The 13,482-nt window shown below is 59.1% G+C and overlaps 1 protein-coding gene across 3 annotated transcripts in view; it reads left to right on the forward strand.

Moving 5' to 3' along the window:
- MORN1 (MORN repeat containing 1) overlaps window positions 1-13,482 on the forward strand; it is a 41,490-nt gene that overhangs the window by 1,295 nt on the left and 26,713 nt on the right. For all 3 annotated transcript variants that reach the window (XM_066270654.1, XM_066270655.1, XM_066270656.1), the window contains exons 3-8: window positions 323-421; window positions 918-1,028; window positions 2,070-2,160; window positions 2,682-2,769; window positions 10,884-10,980; window positions 12,622-12,732. In XM_066270654.1, coding sequence (XP_066126751.1) covers window positions 323-421; window positions 918-1,028; window positions 2,070-2,160; window positions 2,682-2,769; window positions 10,884-10,980; window positions 12,622-12,732 — 597 coding nt within the window. The remainder of the gene's footprint in view (window positions 1-322; window positions 422-917; window positions 1,029-2,069; window positions 2,161-2,681; window positions 2,770-10,883; window positions 10,981-12,621; window positions 12,733-13,482) is intronic.

Below are 13,482 nucleotides of genomic sequence, written 5' to 3' on the forward strand. Positions count from 1 at the left end.
GAAACGCATCGTTTGGTGTCACTCTGTATTCACAGACTCTCTCCTTCTGCCCTTGCACTGACGGGTGAGGTGACTGGAGTGTCCCCGCTGAGGAGGTGTAAGGGATGGGGCCTCCTCGGCACTTTTGATGGCTCTGCAGTTACTCTAGCCAAGACAGCAGAGTGCTCAGTCTTGTGTCAAAAACGTTTTCCTTATCAGTGTGTATGTGTGTGAGTTTGCAAAGTGCACATGCTGGATGTGAGAAGGAGCCGCGCATGTGCGGGCACCAGTGGTCGCTCCTGACTACTGTCTGACAATGTTGCATCTCGGTTTCTCTCACCAGGCCATGGTAAGCTGCTGTTCAAGGATGGAAGTTATTACGAAGGCGAGTTTGTGAATGGGGAGATCATGGGAGAAGGCTGCCGTCTCTGGGCCGCAACAGGTTAGCTCTGGAGACCCGGGGTGACGTGCTGACTCCTTTCTTGTAAACCATCTCCCTTCTGGATGTGGAAGGCACTTCTCTCTGTAAAGTGGGGACCCTGGTTTCCCTGAGGGGTCTCGTAAGAGCACATGCCAGCCTGTAGCAAGGTGATGGTGTGCTGCCCACAGCTTGGCCAGGGGCTGTCTCCAGACCCTCAGACCCTCACAGGCAAGCATGGTGGTCAGTTTTCAGTGGAGAGAAGGCTCACCCCATAGATCTGGGCACATCAGTGCTCACCAAGAGTCAGTGTGTGATGGACTCTTCAGGAACTGGGAGGGCAGGTCCAGACCCACCTGGTCCTATGTTCCCTCAACAACCAGAGTCAGTAATAAAATAAAGAGATCCTCTTGTCTGTTATAAAATGACCCTGCAGCCACCATTGCTCAGAGGATGACCGGGAGACACTGGAACAGCTCTGGCCCTAAACGCTCATTCTCCCCCTCCTTAACCACCCTAGGGAACATCTATTCCGGCCAGTTTGTTTTGGGAGAACCTCAAGGTTATGGCGTCATGAAGTACAAAGCCGGGGGATTTTACGAAGGGGAGCTGTCCCACGGTGTGAGAGAAGGTCTGACGTCCACTGGAACTCAGGGAGTGTTCTCCATGTCCAAACACCCCTACCCAGCTTTTGGATTCATTGGGCTGGGTGGGCTCCCAGGGTCCTGAGCTTGACCAGGGAGCCTGGAGTCCCCTGAGGTCCAGGAACCCCAGCCCCAGCGTGACAGTGGAGGTGGGAGGTGAGAGTCCAGTCCTCTTTGGCCCCAGCTGTGTCTCAACTGTGTGACAACTCACCCCAAACCTAGTGGCTCCAAACAACCACCATTTTGTTATTTGCTCGCAGTCCCGGAGTCGGCAGCCTGGCCTAGGCTCAGCTGGATGGGTCTGGCCTTGCATGGGGCAATCATAAAGCTATATAGTCACAGTGGCTTGACCAGGGCTAGTGGTCCCCAGAGTCCTCACCATGACCTTGGAACTGCCAGGGGCCAGAAGTGCAAGCACTGTTGAGGCCTCAGTTCGGTCACGTCCTCCTCATCCTGCTGGACAGAGCGAGACTGGAGGCCACACTTGGGGGTGGTGGGCGGAAGGAAGGCCAACAGGCGACAGGCACAACCCAAAGGCCAAAGACTCACGGTTCCTGGAAGTCCCAGCCACCGCCAGAGGCAAGCAGGGTAGTCACAAACATCCTTGCGTCGACTCAAGTTAGGCGTAGGAATGACCTCGCACTCCCAACTGTCCTGAACCAAAAACCCCAAATACATTACCGCAGCCACAGTCTCACGAGCGTCTCCTCGGCCATTAGACTGAGGTCCCTACGGTGGGCCATTCAGGCCCCACCACATGGGTGCAGATTCCCTGTAAGCCCACCCATCTGCAAACAGGGCTGGACTGCGTAGCAGCGTTGCCCCCAGAGCCACCACCACTGGCCTCGTGGCCGCTTATACCACCCCAAATCAAGTCCTCCATTCTCCGGAAAGGCCGCCGGGCTCTTGGGACCGGGCTGCTGAGTCCTGTGGGTCCTGCCTTGTCCTGAAGTCACCACCTTCCTGCTCCAGGGGAGGTCCACCTGCAGTTGGCAGGAGGTGACATGGGCCTCCTGGCTCCTCCCCAGGACACGGATGTCTGATGGACCAGGACGGGCACGTGTACCAGGGTTCGTTTCACAACAACGGGCGACATGGCCGGGGACGCATGGACTTTCAGTGAGTATGCGGCCCAGGGACTGTCCCCTAGCCCCTGCCCGGTTGTCATAGAACGGCCGTTTGTGGTGTGATTCCGTACTTTCTCCCTCAGTTACTGAAATTGGTTGCTTGTGTGATTAGTAAGAGAACATCAACCCCTCCCCTGTAGAATACCTTGTGGGAAGTCAGGAGGGTGGGGTGTGGCCACAGCTGGACATCAGGCCTCTTAAACTCCTGGGCAGTCTCTCATCCAAATTCCTGCCATCAGTGTTTGTGGGTTCACCTCTCCCTCCTCTCCCCGGTTGTCTTCTCCAATCCTGCACACCTGGGGGGCCGGCGGCCATGTGTTCTTCGGACCGGCGCCTGTCGTGGGACCCTGCCAAGTGCCTGGCCTCCTGCTCCTCAGCGGCCCAGCCCTGGCACCACAGCCACTCAGCCATCTGCTCAGGACCTATTTCTGCCTGGGTCCTGGCAGCAAGTGCCAAGCCCTGGTCTGAGGGGCTGGCCCTTCGCCTGAGAGCAGCCCTGCGTCTGTCCCTCAGGAACGGTGACTCGTACGACGGCGACTGGGTCCAGGACCAGCGTCAGGGACACGGGGCACTGCGCTGCGCTGATGGCTCCACCTACGAGGTACCAGGGGTTTCTGCAGGGTCCCGCGGCCCAGCCTCCCTGCAGGGTGCAGCTCATGCGCAGCTACAGGGTTGGGGACAGCGGCTGTCCCACTTTCCTGGTGATAGAACTGAGGCTCAGAGAGCTTATGGGCCCAGCTGATGCCTTCATCATCCGGTCTGATAGCTGAACCGCCCATGACCCACCATCGTCGCCTGTGTGGTGCGCTGCTCCTTCTACTCCTTTGGGTCCTGGCCACCTTGGCCCAGGTGCCCCAGGACGGCCTGGGAGGCAATGTGGTGCCCATCTGCTCCATGGGCAGACTCTGCACCCCCCTCACTGCACAGGCGCCCCTCCCAGCTTTAGGGGCTGCACGTTGGTGAAGAGGTCCAAGCATGTCGGGAGCCCTCAGGCCCCCCCTCACCTTTTTTTTTCACTGGACACTGGCTAGCGTGCCGGCCAGGAGCCAAACGAGCAGGACCCAGGGTGGGTGTCTCGGCATGCTCACACCTGTGCCTGGTCAGCTCGGGAGCACACGGGTGTGGACAAGGAGCCCTGCTGGCCCTGCCAAGCGCAGCTGGTGGCTAGCAAGCACTGGAGCCCTCCTCTCTGGGCATCGCCATGTGAGCTGAGGCACTGCAGGCAGCAGGAAGGGCAAGCACAGGGCTCTGAGAGAGGGCGGGCCTGGTAGCCGGAGCTGGGGCAGGAGGGAAACACGCTGGAGGCCCCAGCAGAGTGGCCCGTGGGCCCTGGAGACCCCCACGGGCTGGAGTGACCCTAAGTGTCATGAGAAGCGCTGGAAGAAGCCGGTGGTTTGACCTTAGTGCTGAAAGGTCCCTCTGGTTATTCGGAGGGTCCTGAAGACAGCAGGAGAGGTGACAGTGGCCTGCGCATGGCGTGCAGCACTTTTGGGTGGTTTAGAGATAAAGACACTGGGCTTGTTGATGCATGTGGGACTTAGAGAATGTCAGATGTCAAGTCTACATAAGAATTGAGGTGATCCCTGAGCTGGGTACCGGCAGCGTCTGAGTCTCCTGCTGTGAGACATGAGCCCAGTGGGGGAACCCCCACCAGCTACTCCTGGGATGGCAGGACCCGCCCTGCACGCCTGGGCAGGTGTGCATGGTGGTTTGCACCTGAACTTGTTTGCAAGTGTTACTGTGATCCACAAAAGCTCCATTTCCACTGTCTGAGGGGATGTCATAAGCCTCGTGGTACCAGCCTTGGGGCTCACCACGGGCGCCACAAACCCCGGAGCTGCAAGGGCGTCGCAGGGAGACCTAGGCAGGACTTCCCTGCATCCTCCTCCCATCCCCCACTGTCCTGGAGTCACCCTGTAAGTGTCCATACCACTCGGCGGGCTGGGCTGGCTGTGGGTCAAGGGTTGAGGGTGCACCTCTAGAGTCGGTCACATGTGGTGTCAGGCTTCACATCCTCAGCTCTCCATGCTGTCCAGGCACAAATCTCCCAGCTGCCCTGAAGGGGGCCCATCCCCAGTCTATAGACAAGGAAACTGAGGCACAGAGGAGACCTTGTAAAACAGAGTGAGTGGCAGAGCTGCCTGGAGCCCTGGCTCCCACCCCACCTCCAGGCCTGGGGCCATGGGCACAGCTGGGATGCAGTCAGGGTGGGGGTGCAGACCGGCAGCTCCTCGGGGCTTTGTCCTCAGAAGCTGGTCTGTCCCTCAGCCCCCAGCCTGCCCCAGGGCCTCACGTGGGTCATGGACGCCTACTGGGCATCCATGGTCTGGGAACTGTTGGCACCCACTCAGGTCTCCCCTGCGAACCATGGCTCAACCAAGAGGGGCTGGGACGAGGGACAGGCTCCTCCTGCACATGCCAGGGTTGTGGGGTGCCTGCCTGCTGCCCACTTGCCACCAGGGGGCAGTCCAGCCCCACTAGCTGCCAGCAGCTCTAAGCTCTGCAGGGACTGCATGTGGGCTGCAGCTTTGTCAGGAGGGTGAAAAAGAGGCATCTGCTTGGACAGTGGTTCCCTCAATGTCATTGGCCGTGCTGGCCCAGCCCACAGACCCGGGATCCCACAGGCCCTCAAGGAACGTGGCGGTGTCATTAGCAAGCACCTTTTGGATGAGCACATGTCCCTCCAGATGCAGAAGCTGGTCACATTCACCCAGGATGCACACTGCCTGCCTGCATTCCTCACTGCTCAGCGACATCCCTGCCACTCGGAGCCTCATGGGCAGCGGGCCACGGGCAGCCTGGCTACCACCAGAGGCCTGGGTCATGTTGGGGGCCCAGCCAGTGTCCTGTGTGGGCAGCCCCAGGCCTCAGTCACAGGCACGCGGGTCCCCGTCAGCAAGCCATGGCGGGGACTGAAGCAGCTGCTGTTACCAGCAGCACACACAGTGACCAGGAGCTGCAAGCCTGGCACATAGGTCCAGAGAGAGGGCCGGCGCTGGGTCAGTCACTGAATTCATCAGGCCCCCAGTGCCTTTTAAGAATGAACTCAGGGCCCTGGCCGGTTGGCTCAGTGGTAGAACGTCGGCCTGGTGTGCAGAAGTTCTGGGTTCGATTCCCGGCCAGGGCACACAGGAGAAGCGCCCATCTGCTTCTCTACCCCTCCCCCTCTCCTTCCTCTCTGTCTCTCTCTTCCCCTCCCGCAGCCGAGGCTCCATTGGAGCAAAGATGGCCTGGGCGCTGGGGATGGCTCCTTGGCCTCTGCCCCAGGCGCTAGAGTGGCTCTGGTCGCAACAGAGCGACGCCCCGGAGGGGCAGAGCATCGCCCCCTGGTGGGCGTGCCGGGTGGATCCCTGTCGGGCGCATGTGGAAGTCTCTCCCCGTTTCCAGCTTCAGAAAAATACAAAAAAAAAAAAAAGAATGAACTCAGGTAGCCCAGGGACTGAGGAGAGCTCCATGGCCTCCACCTCAGGCACTAGAATGGCTTGGGTTACAATGGAGCAACCCCCCTGGTGAGCATGCTGGGTGGATCCCGGTCGGGTGCATGTAGGAGTCTGTCTGCCTCCCCACTTCTCAGTTCAGAAAAATACAAAAAAAAAAAAAGAATTAACTCAAGGCGAGTCAAGAAAGGCCGGCCCGGGACCGCTCACATGTGCCCTGCCAGGTCCATTCCCAGGGCATCACTGTGCAGGAAAGCAACCCCCCGTCTGTTGCAGCCTGGTTGTGCGGCAGATCTTGAGCTTAGCTCCATGGGCTCAGGCGACAGCAGTCCCAGCACCGGCATCTCTGTGCTGTGGGGACACTTCCTAGGCCCAACCCTGATCTCCGGGCGTGAAGTGTCCCCCAAGCCTAGAGTCACCAGAGGGAGTCGACTGTTACACCCGAAGTATGTGTCCCCAAGGAGGCAGCTGTCCCCTGGGCTTTCCCTACACAGACAGCCCTGTCTTAAAACTTTTATTGTAAAACACACATCACATAACAGTTGCCGTTTGCATCATTGGGTGCACAGCTCAGTAGCCTTAAACCCTCAAGTTGTCGTACACCCGTCACCTCTGCCATCTCTGTGACTTTCCATCTTCCTCAACTGACGCTAAGTTCCCAATAGCCTCCCTCCCCCAACAACCCCTCCGCCAGCCCCACACCACCGTCTACTTCCTCTCTGTGAATCTGACCCCTCCAGGGGTCCCTATGAGTGGGTCACACAGCATTCATCCTTCTCTGGTTTGTCACAGCATGCTCACCAGGGGCGTTGCTCCATTGCAACCCAAGCCATTCGAGTGCCTGAGGTGGAAGCCATGGAGCTCTCCTCAGTGCCTAGGCTACCTGAGCTCATTCTTTTTTTGTTTTGTTTTGTTTTGTTTGTCCTCCAGGTCCATCCACGTAGCAGGTGTCAGCTTCTTTCCTTTTAAAGGATTAATAATATTCCTCTGTGTGTGTGTGTGACGTGTTTGTCCATCATCCACCCGTGAACACTGGGTTGTTTTACCTCTGGGTGAGTGCGAGGTGCTGCTGTGAACGTGGGTGAGCAGTTGTCCCTTTGAGACCCTGCTTCCAGTGCCTCTGGGGCGTGTGCTATGTGGAGCCGCTGGACCCCGGGTCACTCTGTGATTAAGTTCTGAGGCACCGCCGTGCAGTTCCTCCGGCAGCCGCACCATCCATCTCACCGTGCACACTGCTGGTGTCCCATGTGCTCACCGTGGTCAGCAGCGGGACCCTCCTGTGGGGCCCCCTGTGCTCCTTTGACATCTCCCTTGGCCAGGCCACCAGCACGCCTGCTGCTGTCCTCGGGTGCACGTGCTCATAGCGCATCACGGCCAGGCCATGTGGGATTCTTGCACCAGAGGGATGTGCTCCAAAGCGGGCTGGCAGCCTCCACCCGCACCCTCCTGCCCCATGGGTGCCCACACCACAGACGCACCAGCGCTCTGCATGTTCTTTACTGTCCAGATCATTTCACTTTCTGAAAAGTCCAGAGAACCGTCAGTGCGTGGTGCTCCCTCAGCCACCACTGATGTGAGCACAGCCTGTAATAAGCCATTCCCGGAAAATGCTCAGGACACATGGAGCTGGGTGACCCATTCTCCCAGCAGTGGGCAGGCTGTTCGCAAAACCATCTCTGCTGCCAGGTCGGTCACCAGGATTCCTCGACACAGAGCTTTGTAACGAACCTTCAGAAAACGAGTCCTCGAAAAGACTTATTTCTGAAAATAAACGTTGTATCATCTTCCGTCAGAAAATAAATCCAGCCTGACCGGGCACTGGTGCAGTGGATAGAACGTTGGACTGGGATGCGGAGGACCCAGGTTCGAGACCCCGAGGTTGTCAGCTTGAGTGCAGGTTTACCTGGTTTGAGCAAAACGCTCACCAGCTTGGACCCAAGGTCGCTGGCTCGAGCAAGGGGTTACTTGGTCTGCTGAAGGCCCACGGTTAAGGCACATATGAGAAAGCAATCAATGAACAACTAAGGTGTCGCCACGAAAAACTGATGATTGATGCTTCTCATCTCTCTCCATTCCTGTCTGTCTATCCCTCTCTCTGACTCTCTGTCCCTGAAAAAAAAGAAAAAATAAATAAATCCAACGTGCTCCAAGTTGAGCGTCTCCCCTCCTCTAGTGATGGGAACCACAGGGTCTGGCATGACAGCCCATGGCCTGGCCATAACCCGTTTGTCTTGGGGCCCGAGAGTGCCCCCTGCCTCTGGCCCCCTGTGATGGTTAATGTGCAAGTCCACCCCAGTTTGCTGGTGCACAGCACATGGGACCTCCCACCCTGCCTCCACCTCTGAGGGGCCAGGATGTGCGTGCCTGGTGTTGGCCGTGGCAGTGAGCTCACCAGCTCCTCCTGAAGATATGGCTATAACTTGGTGACTCCCCTAGACACAGGGCAGCCTCTTGGCACAGTGGAGCTGGGAACTGATGTGTGCCTGCGGGGCCCACAGCCATCCAGTAGGGGAGGCGGGCTGAGCTGGGGAGAACCAGGAGCTGGTGTGGCTGCACTAGGGTCCCCGCTGGCAGCTGCTGGCTCCGTGTGCGTGTACGTTGGCCACGTTTCCGCTTTGGCTTTTCCTAGAGGTAGGCCTGCTGGGTGGTGCACCTGCTCAGCGCTCCAAGCAGGTGGTGGCCTTCTGCGCGTCTTCACCTGCCCGGCCTCCCAGCCTCCTGCTCCTCACCTGCTTGGCCGCAGAAATGCCAGGGGCTTCTGTGTCCCCATGTCACCATCCTCGGGCCAGGAGGCCCCAGTCTAGGAATGTGGGGCCTTGTCCCAGGGGCACATTGAGCACAGGACTGAGAAGCATCTGGGCCAGTTCAAGCGTCCCTAGGAAGAGGGGTCTGGGCTGTACGGTCACCGTGGGACCAGTGCCCAACCCTGTTTTTCCTGTGGGGTTTGCCATCAGTAAGGTCATGCCAGACGCATCACGGCAGTTGTTTGCAACAAACAGCAAAACTCATCCGTTCGCACTCTGAAATCTAAGGGATGTAGAGCCAGGATCATGGACACACCACAGACACTGCTGATATCTGAGACATGCCTGTGGAAGTGGACGGGTAAGGGCCCCCACCTGTGCCACCAGCATGCTGCTCTGAACCTGAAGACCCCAGCCCCTGGACAGTTGCAGGGCCTAGGCAGGTGACCAGGCCATATCTTCATGTGACCTGGCCTCAGGCCAGCCAACCTGCGAGCCCATGGCCTCAGAGAAAGTCCTCATCATCTCAGGCCAGGGAGTCGGGTGAGGCTGTGCGGTGGCCCTCGGGCCCAGGCCGAGGACTGAGCCACTGTGCTTTCTGCGTCCCAAGTCCCAGCACGAAACCCAAAGTCTCAGGAAAGAGCGTGAACTTCTAGTGAAAGTTGGGGTGATGAGCTCACTTTGACTCACACGGGGCTGCATGTGACGGGCCATGAGTCAAAGCTGACAATTTATCAGGTGCAGGGTGGTGTCCGGAGGGCGTCCAGGATTCAGGAAAGTGTCCAGCAGCTTCTGCAGCAGTGAGAGTCACCCTCTCCTCCCAGCACACAAACAGGAACTTGGTGCCATGCCCGCCGAAGCCTGTCCCCACCCCAACTCAGGGACAGCCCCTGCCGCACCCACACTCAGATGGGCACACATGGCCCCAGTGGGCACAGCACCCGTCCTGGTTGTCCTGAGGACCCACAGATGCTGCTGGAAGCTATGCTGGCACCAGGGACGGCAACTGGTGGCCCTGGGCCATCCTCCTGTGCCTGCTGGGTGGGTTCCCCTCCCCCCGCCGGCCATGAAGGGTAGCCCAGAACCCAGGGGGTTGGCTGCAGGTCCCGGGGTCTGAGTGACATACCACGGAGCCCCTCCTCCACCTTGGTCTGGCCTGTGGCCTGCAGACATGAGCCTCGTCTTAGTGGACGTAGATGAACGCCCTGCGATGCCAGCGCATGTGGCACTGAGCATCCCAGACACAGCAGTGTGCGGGCTCAGGAGGCACCAGGGCTGACCCTGCTCCCTGCCCCTCCAGGGCAGCCAGGCCTGCCGTGGGGGCAGCCATACCTCTGCCCATCTGGCACTCAAAACCGGCAGCCTGGACTCCACAGAAGCCATGAGCATGACCAGCAGGCTGCCAGCTGTCCGTGCCCAGCTTAGGGCCTGGGCTGGAGTTGGAGGTGCCTGTTCCCGTCTTCTCTTGACATGGTCTAGCTGCCCAGGCCCTCGTGTGCAGTGACAGCCTGTTTCAAACAGCCGTGGGAAGCACTTTTCCCAGGTTTGGGGGTGTCTGAGCTTCCCAGGGCTGCAACCTGCAGGGACCAGTCCCGCAGGCCCATTTGCACTAGCCCCTCCCAGACCGTGAGAGGAGTCGGGGCGCCAGGAGCCAGAGCCCAAGCTCAGCTGCACTCCCTCCCTTCATTTCCAACCGAGCCTGCGGCTCCCATGGAGACCCAGGGCGCCCTGTGGGCAGCGCCCCCAACTGGGTCTCTGACTGCCACCCTCCTCCCCAGGCTCAGCTGCCGGGTGTCCTGGGGCCCCCTTGAAGAGCAGGGTTGGAATCGGGGTGCAGTTAGCTTCTGCAGAAGAGTGAATAGAACCAAACATGCTGTTGGCTACATTTTCTCCTAATAGGAGTAATTCACAGTCAAATAAATACACCATTGTGATCTTGAAATTTTCCACAGAGATCATTTCCCCGCTATTCCACATGATTTCCTGCCTGGTTGTGTGTGCGGTCGAGAAAGAGGGGCTTATCACAGGGTGAGGGAGGCAGCAGCTCAGGGGGCGCCGTGAGCCAGTGTCTCGGGGCACCGGGCTCTGTCAGTTCACACTGTTTCTAATTGGCCTTTTCATTATTATCTGGGAACAAATGCTCTCAAGGCCGCAGCCCCACGCAGCTGCGTGGAGACGCGGCCTGCTTCGCCGCGTTCGGCACAAGCGCAGCATCTTTTATTAAAAGGACTTTTGTGCTGAGAAGTGTGCCCTCCTGAGCCAGTGTTGTGCTTGTGCTTTCTGTGCACGCCATTGTTCCCAAACTTCCTGCCTCCGTAAAACTCAAAAGCAGCACGTCTTGCACAGCACACTGGACCGCGTGTTCAAACGCAGGGTAACTCCTCGCCCTTGGGACAGCTTGTTTCCAGCGGCCTTTGGTCCCCTGGGACCCCTGGGAACCCTGTGGAGAAAGGGACAGAGGCTGCCCCCTGGTGTCACCCACCCCAGACTGCTCGCAGAGCCTGCCTGAGCCTGAGCCGTTGCTCTCTCTGCAGGGACAGTGGCACAGCGATGTCTTCAGTGGCCTGGGCACTATGGCCCACTGCTCTGGGGTCGTCTACCGCGGGATGTGGATCAATGGCCACCCAGTGGGTAGGTGTGCACCCCCCGCCGCCTTTCCCTGGGCCTTGTAGGGTCACGTCTGGGCTTCCTGCGTTTTCTCAGGTAGCCCTGGGCCGTCACACAGGAGGTGCTGGGCCAAGAGGCGGGGGCTAGGAAGACATGGAATCTAAAGGGCTTGTGACCTGCAGGAGCCCCAGTCAGACTTTGGACCCAAGGGGCCTGCTATGGGTGGGGCCTCCCAACATCAGCCTTTCCCAACCATGGGGGCTGCCATCCCTGGGGCCTGTGCATCTGCATCCCCTCACAGCCTCTGTCGGCCCCTGACCTGAGCTCTCCCATCCAAGTACTAACCAGGCCTGACCCTGCTTAGCTTCCAAGATTAGACGAGATCGGACACGTTCAGGGTGGTATGGCCGTAGACTGACCTGAGCTCTCTGCACTGTGACGTTAGCACAGGCAGCCAGAGGCCTTCAGGGACTTTGTTTGGGGGGCTGGCTCCCCCTCCCATGTTGCTGCCTGAGCATTGAAGTGCCCCCCCTACCTTGTTAGACTCCAGGATGAGGGTGCCACCCAGAACCTTGGGGGTCCTGGAACCCTGGGCAGGGAGAGGCCAAAGGGTGCCAATAACAACTGCCTCAGCCCATGTGGGCGCCTGCTGAGCCAGGTGGGCTCCACAGCAAGGGCCACGGTCCTGGTACCCAGGGTACATCTCTGGGGCTGCAGGGCCACCCCACAGCCAGGGTCAGGGGCTGAGCCCAGCACTCCTCCCTTAGGTGGAGCCTCCCAGAGGAGGTCCTGGATTCTTCCCAGCCCCCAGCCTCAGGCAGGTTCCTGGGTCCACCAGGAGCCTCTTAGTAACATCACCTTGAGAAGGAATCCAGGTCCCACCCACCCCAGATTTGGGGTCTTGTTGGAATCCCTGGGTGTGGTGTGGCCACACTTCTCCCTGAGGGTCTCAGGCTGGCCAGCCGCCGGCATTCCCAAGCCAGGGTGGGCTCTGGCATTATCTGACTGCGCGTGCCTGGAATCCCTCCAGAACAGAGCAGGGCTGCCCCACTGTCCAGGGAGGCCCAGCAGCCCCTGCGACCCTGTACTGGCTCCGGCGGGGCCTCCTCCTGGCCAGCCTGGCGCTCACAGAGCTCTGCCAGCTCTCAGCTGTACTCTGCCAGCTCTTGTCAGGAAAGCCCCACTGTGCTGTGAGTGAGGCCATCACTCCTGGGGGCCTAGTGCAGGGGGCCGGCCCAGGCCGCTGACTCAGACTCAGGGGATGCAGGCCTGAATCTGACAGGAGGAGGGGGGACATGCGGGACAGTCCAGCATGGGTGATCCTGACTGTGCAGTGGCTAGCTCCTCCCCACTCCCCATCTCCCACTCAACCTTCGGCAGACACTCTGTGCCCCATGTAATGCATTCAGGTCAGTTCTGGAACCATCTGCCAACCCTCAGAGCAGCATCACAGTCTTAGTCCTTGGTGGCCGCCTGGGTCACTTCTCAGGGAGGTGGCTGGTTGGGGGACGTTCAGCCGTTGCAACCCTGTGCCCCCTCCCAGGGGTGTCCCACTCACTAGGGAGAGGGCTTGTCCGGCTGCAGGACCCCCAGCTGTGGCTCTAGCCTTGGCGCAGGTGGGTGGGAAGCACCCAGTCCCAACATGACGCCTCCACTCTCTCCCAGAACAAGCCGTAAAGACCGTGATTTTGGGCCCGGAGGTGATGGATGTGACCCATGGCTCTGCCTTCACGCTGAGCATTCAGCTGCAGCAGGACAACGGGGCAGTGGCCGAAAGTAAGTGTCCCCAGGTGACCTTTCCGGAAAGATGAACAGGTATCAGGTCCTCAAGCAAGAAGCCACGTGTGTGCAAGCATGTCTTGCATGAGCGTACTGTGAGCACGTGTGCTCTGCAGGCCCCCGTGCACACAAGTGCGCTTTTGTGTGCCCGTGGTCATCACACACCTCACAGACGAGAGGATGATGACTGCAGTGTTTTATGGTCTGCAAAGGCCAGGCTCAGCCTGGCCAGTGGAGAGGTCCTCGTCCTCTGGGGTAATCAAACAAGGACAGAGCTCCATCTGTCTAGGCTGCTCTTGTAAAGGACCCAGTCAGCCTCAGTGACGCAGAGGAAGGACACCTCGACTTCCCACGGCCCTTCCCACCTGGAAGAGCCAGTGCCTCGCAGGGAGGCCCCACCCATCACCAGAGACACCACTAGGGGCAAGACTGCCATTCATAAACACTTGCAATCCCTAAGTACATGGACTTGCTCAGCTCAACAAGTTCTAATTAGGATGCCACAATGCATAGCACACCTCATATATATTTAGTCGCAATGGGTGTATTGTAACAACTTGATTCTGGTATCATTTACAGAACGTGAAATCTGCCTGTGTTAGTGAGTCCGTGATTTTTAGTAAGTTTGCAGTCGGACAGCCGTCACCACACCAGTGCTGGCTTAGGGCATTCCCTTCACCCAGAGAGACCCCTCCCATAGCTTGCAGCCCAGCCACCCTCAGTCCACGCAGCCAGGAGCCCATCCCC

The sequence above is a fragment of the Saccopteryx bilineata genome, chromosome 3, assembly GCF_036850765.1.
Source record: "Saccopteryx bilineata isolate mSacBil1 chromosome 3, mSacBil1_pri_phased_curated, whole genome shotgun sequence".
In the NCBI taxonomy this organism is placed as follows: domain Eukaryota; kingdom Metazoa; phylum Chordata; class Mammalia; order Chiroptera; family Emballonuridae; genus Saccopteryx; species Saccopteryx bilineata.